Source organism: Mytilus californianus, unplaced genomic scaffold, assembly GCF_021869535.1.
Source record: "Mytilus californianus isolate M0D057914Y unplaced genomic scaffold, xbMytCali1.0.p SCAF_7, whole genome shotgun sequence".
Classification (NCBI taxonomy): domain Eukaryota; kingdom Metazoa; phylum Mollusca; class Bivalvia; order Mytilida; family Mytilidae; genus Mytilus; species Mytilus californianus.
Genome location: NW_026262723.1, coordinates 86,481,700 through 86,492,530, shown reverse-complemented (window position 1 = coordinate 86,492,530; position 10,831 = coordinate 86,481,700). Strand labels below are relative to the sequence as shown.

Sequence of the window (10,831 nt, the reverse complement as noted above, 5' to 3'; positions counted from 1 at the left end):
AGATGCAATAGTTTTTATTCAATTGGTATAAAATGTCATTTGAATGCAATATTTTTTATTCAATTGGTATAGTAGTTTTTTTATTTATATGCAATAATTGCATTATGGGAAATTCTTTAATGTCATAAGGTCAAATTTGCAACAACTTTTTTGATTGCTCGGAAATTGTTTGGATTTCTCCCCTTTCTTTCTAAACATGGGTGACCAAGAATTAAAAAAACGCGTCAGAATATCGCCCCTCTAACTAAATCTAACGTGCGTGCGAGTCCTGCACTGGCTGTTAAAATCTTGTGGTCATAACTAGTCTTTCTATTGCAAAATTTCGATGGTCAAAACGTTCGGTCCACTTTTCAAAAACCGTTTCATTGTATTTCTATGCAAGTATATCGGTTTTTTTTTAAATAGATTAGACACCGTTGGTTTTCCCGTTTGAATGGTTTTACACTACTAATTTTTTGGGGGTCCTTTATAGCTTGCTGTTCGGTTTGAGCCAAGACACCGTGTTGAAGACCGTACGTTGACCTTTAATGGTTAAATACATTTACAAATTATGACTTGGATGGAGAGTTGTCTCATCGGCACTCATACCACATCTTCTTATATCTATAAACAACGTAAACCAGACGTTTCTCAGACTGTTTTCTTTTTTTAATAAATCCTTTGCCGCGCGTTGTGTACTGATTGATAACTCAGTCTGGGAGAACAAGATTTATTTCAGTACCAGTTGTAATTAGGTTTGAGCAAACTTCCAGTAATTGCAAATACTCTTATGTCGGTGCTTTGTGTCTTTTGTCTTAATGTTAGTTTTTTTGTGTGTCTCGTACCGATCTTTTGAGTTAATTTGCTGATTTGTGCAGGTTGTTATTTTATTGTACTGTTACACCACTGTCCAAGCTTCGGGATGGGTTGCTCACAAACATGTTGTTGTACTGTTACACCACTGTCCCAGATAAGGGGGAGAATTGGGATCCCGCTAACATGTTTAACCCTGCCACATTCTGTATGTATGTGCTTGTCCCAAGTCAGGAGCCTGTAATTCAGTGGTTGCCGTTTGTTGCTTTGTTATACATATTTGTGCTTCGTTCATTTTTTTGTACATTAATTCGGCCGTTAGTTTTCTCGATTGAATTGTTTTACATTTTTGATTTCGGGGCCTTTTATAGCTGACTATGCGGTGTAGGCTTTGCTTATTGTCGAAGGCCGTACGGTGATGATGAAATATACAGAATACGTTGATTGACTTTTGGTTGCCTTATGTCCAGTGGCAAATATGTCACGCATGTTTAGGACAAATATAATAGAGATCAAAGGATAAAGAATAGAGTGAAATGGTAAAAACTCAAAGATGTCAAATGACATTTTATACCAATTGAATAAAAAATATTGCATTTGAACGAAAATTATACCATTTCAATGAAAAATTATACCATCTGAATAAAAAATATTGCATTTAAATGAAAAAATATACCATTCAAATAAAAAAATATTGCATTTAAATGAAGAAATATATCAATTCAATAAGAAATATTGCATTTAAATGAAAAATATCAAATTTTTGCAACCAATACCATGCCATAATCATGCCATAGTCCTATTCCTGATTGTTACTTTGTTAACCGAGTTTGGGTTCGTATAGTAAAACAGTTGTTGAATACATAGCATGATACGCTTTCCCTGTCGACGCACACAGTTTCGTTCCCTTTTGGGTCATGCGATTAGGTTTTGTTCTTTACCTCGAATTGAATCTTTTTAATGAAATTGTGAAAATTGAACATCGAGAATATACTGTTGCCTTAAACTTACATGGAACACCCTGGCCCACCACCACACATGTGTCAACTGTTATTTTATGACGTCTGATGATCACAAAGTCACAAGCAGTCCCTAAAAACGGATCAAATGTTCAAATAAACATTTCATTTCCAAGACAACACAAAGCATCGGTTCGAGAAAAATAATATATTTATATGCAAATGAAAAAAATGTTAATGTTGAAATACTTTTTCATAAATCACAGTAGCTTATGGTTGAAGAATTTGTTGGAACACTCAGATTGGGAATAGCAATTTACATAATTTGCTTCTTTGCTTTTTTCTAGTGAGTGTAGTGATATTGCGTCATGAATTAAAATCCGTGACAGTCAAACAAAACAAAAATACTTGTAAAATAAATACTAAATACTATAATCATTTATGTCTGTTTGAGCTTGTTTTACTTTCTTACAAAATAGGCCGGTTTCTTGAGATATTCTGTTTCTCGTTTCTCGCTTTTTATATAGATTAAACCGTTGGTTTTCCTGTTTGAATTGTTCTACACTAGTCATTTTGGGGCCCTTCGGTGTGAGCCAAGGCTCCGTGTTGAAGGCCGTACTTTGACCTATAATTGTATACTTTTTACACATTATGACTTGGATGGAGAGTTGTCTCATTGGCACTCATACCACATCTGCTTATTTCTATTTTATCCTGTTTTGTATTTATCTGGATGTACAATTAAGAATTGGGTGATGTTTTAGATTTCTATGACATTTTGTATGCATTTTGAACTCGCTGAACTGCGTCTGAATATCGAAAAATTGATAAATGAAGTAATTAGGCTTTCAGTGGATACAAACAATTCGAAAGCTATGAAACAGATCTATAAACGTAAAAATGTATGTAAAAAGAAGGCGAGACCGGCATGTCAGTGTGTACATCCTTTGTAGTCACATTTGAAACCCATATCGCATAGTCAGCTATAAAAGGCCCCGAAATGACGAATGTAAAACAATTCAAACGAGAAATGTATAGTTTATAAAATGGGTTATCTTTCTTAGACCAAACCAAATGTGCATCGATGTCAGCCAATTTCCCAACTCATTGGCATTTGATGCGTTGCATCACATGAAGCCTTTTAATCCAGCTATAAAGTGGAGTCAATATACAAAATGGCTTCTTTCTTTTTCTCTTTTTACATTGGGGCTTCTTCGGAAGCTTATCATAGACAATGTGTGAAATAAACATTGTAGTTTCAGTTAATGTTAATTTTGTGACACAACCGAGCCCGTCATATTCTGCGGATCTATTCATAATCTGTGTCACAAAGCAGCAATCGACTTCTATTTAGTTTAAACATATTTTATTTGCAAAATTAAAGCAAAATGGATTAGACACAAGTAAATCATACGTATGAAGTCTTCTCCATAATACAATATAAATAAATACAATAATAGTATAATGAGCATACATGTAAAGCAAACAGTTTATAGAATATATTTAAAAAAGAAGGAAATATTGAAAAGTCATATAATTCTGTGATGATATCTTGGGTGTTGATGATGAAGTCGATGATGGTGGTGTTCCGAGTCAGTACCAATAACGCTTTATGAAGGTACAAGAAATCTGTTTGACCTTTTGATTTAATTTTGAACATGTTTGAAAATTCGGATATTTTGTTCGTTCGAAAGTTCCAAGTTTCCGCAAATTAATAGATCTGTATCTAAAACAAAATTTTCGGAAAGCCAATTAATTATCGAGTAAGGTTTTCCTACGTGAAATGTATTTTGGACAAACGAAGAAGTAATGATGAACATCCTCAATATCTGACCCACATTGGCAAGAAGGATCATTTATAATGTTAGCTAGAAAAAGGTCATAGTTTAAAAATGAAGCGGAGCATCGCAATTGTGTTAAAATAATATTCAATTTCCTCGGGCCGTACAAATAAAACGTTTCAACTTTACTTAAGAGACTATCGTTTTTCAATTCTTTCTTAAATTTAGATATAGAGTCGACGCCGCGATTTTTGGATCAAGTTTATTCCACTCACCTATTGTGGAGGGAATAAACGATTCAGTATAGTAAGGGAAAGTCTACAAAAGGGAATAATCATATCTTGACCATTTCGCAACGGATATTTGGTTGAACTTTGTACACATGGAGGTACAAGATTACATAGGTACTCCGGTGCATGGTTTTGGTTCATATTATAAAACATCTGTAATTTTCTTATTCTTCTTCTTTCAAAAAGAACTTCCCAACCAACCTCAGAGTATAAGGTTTCAGTTTTAGTGAAAATTGGTAGACCGGTTACAATTCTTGCGGTCTCTAATTGCAAACTTTCTAATTTATGTGAATGCCATATTCCACAATTATTCCAATCTTCCGTGGCATATTAAAAAAATGGGTCGAATATAAACTAAGTACAGTTTTTCTACATTGTTTCGAGACAGTCGGTATTTAAGCTTACGCAAACCATTTAAGTGTTTCTTTACACTTGTAATTATACTTTCAATATGATTGTTCCATTTTGCGTCACTACTGAAATTAACATCAAGGTGCTTATGAGATGTACTTAAAGGGATAATTTTACCATTTACAAAAAAGCTGAGGTCTGGAATCTCAATATTTGAAATAAATCATAATTTCGGTTTTATCAGGGTTAAATGACATAAGCCATTTAGTAGACCAAACATACAGCTCTTTCGGGTCTCGATCGATAACAGATCTAATCTGTTCACCGTCGTTACCAAAATAACTGAATGATGTGTCATCAGCAAATAGCCGACACCGTGATGTGAGCTTATCAGCAATATCATTAATATAGAAGACAAAGAGAAGAGGACCCAGAACTGATCCCTGGGGAACACCAGCTGAAACATTACAAGTGGAAGAAGATGAATCATGCAATACTACTCTCTGTTTTTATCATGTAGATAATCTTCAAACCAATGTAATAAACTTCCGTCAAAGCCATAAGCTTTCAGTTTGGATATAAGACCTCTGTGCCAAACTTTGTCAAAAGATTTAGAAAAGTCACAAAATACAAAACAATTTATTTCTTTTTTTTACAAAGAGTTTAATATACAGTTATGTATTTCTAAGAATTGATGGACAGTTGAATTTTTAGGAAGAAATCATCATTGATATTCATAAATTAATTTATTAACATGTAAATGATTGTATAAGTGCTTAAACACAACTCTTTCCATTACTTTTTCAACACAACTATTTAAAGATATCGGTCTGTAATTTGCAGGCAAAGATGAATCTCCCTTTTTGAAAATAGGTATTAGATTTGCTATCTTCCAGCTGGCTGTATATATGGCCTCTCGTAAGGATTTATAATATAATATTGAGCGGAACTGCTACCTTTTCTGGACACAACTTTAGCATTTTATGACTGATATTTGGATATAATATCTGAATAATATCTATTATTTCTTTTATATTCATTTGGATATCTGAAAACTTACTAACAGTTCTTTTTTCAAATTCGGGTAGAATAACATGTTCTTTGTCTAGTTTGGAAATCATACTAAATATTTGTTTAGCAAACTACATTTCTCCTCATCGTCATATACAATATCCTTCAGTTCATTATCATTTATAACATTATGGAGAGGGGGTATGTTTTCTGAACCTTTTTTGGATTTAATCAACGTTTTCATTAATTTCTAATACGTTTTTGAGTTCGAGGGGTTTTTTGATATTACACTATCCAAATTTGTTTAAAAATTTTCTTTGGCAATTTTTTCATATTATTTACTTTATTTCTCTGTTTTTGTACTTCATAATATTATTTTCACTCTTAGATTTAACTGCCTTTTTTTCTTATTCTATCTCGAATTCGAATTTCACGTCTTATGTCATTATTGAACCAGTGTTTGTCATTATGTCGTACAGTTACTAGTTTAGTAGGAATACATTCTTTAGCCATTTTCAAAAATTCTGTTGTAAAAATTTCACCACAGCTCATTAGTGATTTTACTGTCCGGAAGCACTGTATTCCAATCAATTTCGTCTAATTTCTCTGAAAATTTTAATTTATCAGCCCTATCATATAGGCATATTTCTCTTTTAAAAGATTTAAACTCAGACATTGGACATTCGAGAAAGCAATAGGTGCACTCAGTAGGTGCACCATGATCACTAATTTCAGATGGAGTTGTTAAAACATTAAAAAAGGAACATGACATAGAGTCACTGATTATAATCGGATCTAGCAGAGTGCTACTATGGTCCGTTACTCTAGTAGGTAATTCCATAACGTTGGTTAGTTTGAACAAAAATATGTTAATCGGTTTATTACTGTGCGTAGTAAGCAAGTCGGAATTCAAATCGCCCGTAATGACCATCCTCTCATGGGCGCATTACATTTGCGCGCATTTGGGGATTAACATTTTGTACGTTTGCGCGCAGCTTTTGATTACATTTGCGCGCATTCTTTTTACAGGTAATACAGGTAAATATAAAGATAATTTATAATAAATATCTCGATAGTTGTTAATTGTGAACATATTATTCATTTTATATTATATATATTTCATATTAATTCGAAACAAAATATAATATATTAAGTGATTATCCACGTATTTTTGTGTTTCGTGACATTATTTTAAAATTTCAAAACTACCAGATATATCAAACTAAGACGGCTTGAAACATCAGCACTGAGTTGTACGTAGAAGTCAGAAAAAATAAATATTTGATGGAGTAATTCCGATAGTACTAGAATAGACTAGGAGTATTTGAATGAATTTATTTTCTTAGTTGGCTTCAAATATTCAACACGTACCTACAGGTATAATCGGTACTTTTGCTCTTCGGATTTCCTATTTCCTATGTTTTTACAATTTCATCTGTATATATCTCCAGGACTTGGTGCTGGTGCTTGTGTATAATAAAACGAACTAATCCGGCTCGACCACCCCCACATTTTTTCTTTATTGGAGTTATTGCCCTTTCATGACTAAAACAGATAGATTGAAACTTAAAAAGAAATATATAACCGAATGTGGCGTGGTTAAACATGGTTGCTGGCGCCAGACCCTCCACCTAACCTGGGACAGTGGTGTAACAGCACAACGTAAGAAGGGGCGACACGCTTTTGTGATATAGGATATAGGGGTAAAAAAGTGGGGATGTAGGATAAAGGGAGTAAAACAAGTAGAATTTGATAAAAAGAAATGAAAAAAGTGGGAAATTGAAAAGCATTTATACAAAAAGCGGAATTTGGGAATTGAGCACGTTTATACCCCGTGTCACCCCCTCATATTACTTTTTGTTATTGATTAGTGTCGTTCTTACACGCCGTCATGACATACCATTGAAGAATTTTACAGTTGAATTTTAATATTCATTCTTCAATATTAAATGCGGGTTATCGTTATAAAATATTGATGATGGTGTCGATTTTTGTGCTGAAATCAGCTTACATTTGATATTTCAATATTTATATTCCATATAACACGTCCATTTACATCGATTTCCTCTGCCTTGGTTTAGTATAATATCTAATATTGTCGTATTTGTACAGATTATATATAAAATCATTGATTTTGTATGATAAATATTTACTACAAGTACGTCCACCTTTTAACTCTGACGACAAAATTAATTGAAATCTAGCATTTATAAACCATCGATTTGCAATTACAACCAATGATTAATTATTCAGTCACTGATTGCTCAGAAAATTGTATCAGAGCGGGTAATTGAGAAAACTGAACATTTTAAAGTATTTTCATGATAAATTAATAGTTCTAAGTGGTCGTTTGCTTGTTTCTTTGAATTATTTATGCATGTGTTACATTGTAAATCATTTTATGTCAAAACCGTCAAATTTTATCGCTCCTTTAATAACTTTGTCAATAGTATTACGCTTGTTATCTGTTCCCTCTCCACAGAAGAACGTAGGCTACTTGAAGTAAATGCAATATATTCGAAATTCCATGATAATTTTATCTCATGGTCTACCTTTTCTTAAAATAACGCCAAGTTTCTCCCCCACGAAGTCAACTCTGACCCTAATGACGTTTTTGATGCATCCTCCAATAGAAAATCTATTGAACGGTATGAGAACTGAGAGTTTACGATGTTATTAATATTTTTACTGGATCTTTACACCTAGAAGATTTTCAGTGTCTTCTTCGAGTGTATAATATGTAAACAAAAAATCGTATACCAGTAGCAGTGAAGTGTAAACACTAGCAAATATACATCCGTCTTATCCAGGCTACGCTATGAATAGGATTTTACCTTCTCACTATAGTAAACATTAACATGTGGAAACGCTGTCAATATTCAATTGTGCGTATAGGTCAATACAATTACATATACTATGTGGAAATAAATAGCAGTTACCTTTGCCGTTGAGATTTAGTACTAATGCGTGTAGGGAGCTTTAACTTAATACATTTTACAAGGCTTTTTCGTAATAACAATACGAGGTCAGTCGTCTAATATTTTACGTGCATTCATTTGAATTTTATTACTGTTATGAGGCTTAGATGATCGTAATCCGACCAGGAATCCATTCAAGCTGGATTCGTACAGAAGTTCTATTAATTCAAGACGTTCACCACGGACTTCAGCCGTGTCGTACAAGCGGGGTAGAAATACCCCGACTAAAATGTCCGGTGATATGGAATACGATAAATCTAGTCATTCTCTAGAAGTTACTGAGGAATATGGAAACATGGAGAAATGGTTGGATGCTCATCCAGAATTTGTTCATGACTACTTTGCTAGAAAAGCAAAAAAGAGCATGGTAGATGGATGGCTTTTATCACATGCACTTGCACATAGTCCGTCACTTCAGTTACCTGGAGATAACAATTCTAGTGGTTCTAATTCAAGGAATAATTCTGGGACTAATACCCCAGTCAGGAAAATCTCAGCCCAGGAGTTTGATCGTGGGGACACTTTAGATCCAATTATCTCAACTATTGACGGCACACCGACATTTTTAGGACCTTCCACCAGTTGCCAGAGTTTGTCTTCAAAATGTTACAGACGTTCAAGAAGCGAGTTGAAGGCTTTAGATGAAAAAGAGTTGATGTACGAACTTGTAATAGATATATGCAATGATTTAGACGTAACAAGTTTGTGTCATAAAATTCTACAAAACGTCTGTTGCCTGCTTAATGCAGATAGGTGTTCCTTGTTCCTGGTACATGGAAGGGAGTCTGAGGAACGTTATCTCGCACCAAAACTGTTTGACGTAAGTGCGGACACCACATTGCAAGAAGTGTCCGAAAATCGTGGACAGTCAATTAAAGTTCCCCTTGGAACAGGAATAATTGGATATGTTGCTCAGACGGGGGAGCCACTAAATATTCCGGATGCTTACAAGGTTAGTTTTATTTTCATACTGAGAAAAACAACTAAGTTACTTTATATAAAGTGAACCTTTGTTTATTGATTGTGCTTAAAGTCAAATTTAAAACGGGTCAAAAAGATACTGCAGAAGCCCCCTTTGACACTAGCACCTTTCAGTGTCTATCAGTGTAGATATGATATCTAAGCAAGCAGAGTGCGTTGCATAATTCACGCTTCTAAGCGTATAACAAATATAAATGGTATGCAACAGATATTTGAATGTGTTTACTCTAAAACAACTATCAAATATTCTCACACTGATTTACAACAGTCGGTACAATGATATGATTTAAGTGTATCAGAGTAGAACAATCATAAAAGAACTGAAATTGAATGAATTTGGATATATCGGTCTGGGGATGTCACAGGTCGCTGACAATTGCGTCACGAAACCGGCCTATAACATTATGCGACATTGTTTTATTTAATTGATACCATGTATATAAAGGATTTACGTATACAATTTAAACCTTTTATGTGATTTTATGACTCGTTTGTCATTCATAAAATCTACAGTTGTACGCTCGTATTTGTTATATTTTCAGGATGAGAAAATTAGCAATATTTTTTACTGAAAGAACATAGTTTAATAGTTTCTCAAAATTGTGCATACCTTATCGGGAGCCTGTTTTATATACATGTGTAAATTTATTACGAGACTATAAAATTTTAACATTGGCTTTAAGTCAAGATAGGGCATTTTTTACGAACGAACCTTGAAAACAATATTATTCTAAGTAAAATTCAGTAGCAAGAGTTCAGATCAGTAATTCATGCAAACATAAATCTTCTGAAAATAAATATATGCCCATTGTGAAAGGATTTAGATATAATGTAGTGTAATTTAGACATAGAATATCTTTATTACAGCTTACTGTCGACAAATCCTCTTTCAATGCTTATAATCCACGGACGACTTAAATGTTATTTACACATTTAAATTAAACAAGTTTTAGATGTAATATCCTGTTTAAATTTATCAAAATAAATTTATCTATGCAAGCGTAAAATTTTAATCTTTGAGTTTGAGCACGTATAGCTTGCATACATAATTTTATAAACGAAAGAATTCAGACCAATATTACCGTATCAATACACAGAGACGGGAGTCTAGATATACCAAATTATACCGGGGCATCATATTGTACATACCAAACAAACCAATAAAAAGTATCGCCACATTTTCAAAGTGATAATTGATATTTTTTGGGGAGATTCTTGACTGTTGCTTTATGCTATGTCTATATGGTTGCAAATTATGATGTTCAAATGCAAGTTGGACAACAAGTGGCAAGTTGAGGGTGTACTATATACTTATATACCTATCTAAATACTTTAACACTGATGTGTATGATATAAGAAACACTCGCATGATCTTCTGTACTGGACGACATACTGATGCGTCTATATGTTCAAAATTAAAATTTCGTGCAGATTTGTGAACTTTGTGAAAGCCATTTTTTAAAATCTCGAATTAAGAAGTGGTATTTTCTTTTTCTACACAACTGTACTTCTGTAACATTCCTGTCACTGCGGTTCTGTTCAGTGTCCATGTGTCCAAGTTTCAAATTTTTATAAGTAGCCCAGTTAAAGGACAAGTGAAGACCAAATAATAATTGGTAAATATACATCAAAATATTTAAGAAACCACAGATTTATTAAGTTTGGTATATGCATGAACAATCATCATA

At 33.4% G+C, this 10,831-nt stretch overlaps 1 protein-coding gene across 3 annotated transcripts in view; it reads left to right on the top strand.

Moving 5' to 3' along the window:
* The first annotated feature begins 7,834 nt into the window (after positions 1-7,834).
* Positions 7,835-10,831, top strand: part of LOC127708077 (dual 3',5'-cyclic-AMP and -GMP phosphodiesterase 11-like) — a 109,440-nt gene continuing 106,443 nt past the window's right edge. For all 3 annotated transcript variants that reach the window (XM_052212878.1, XM_052212877.1, XM_052212876.1), the window contains exon 1: positions 7,835-9,114. In XM_052212878.1, the coding sequence (XP_052068838.1) occupies positions 8,392-9,114 (723 nt within the window). In that variant the 5' untranslated portion in view covers positions 7,835-8,391. The remainder of the gene's footprint in view (positions 9,115-10,831) is intronic.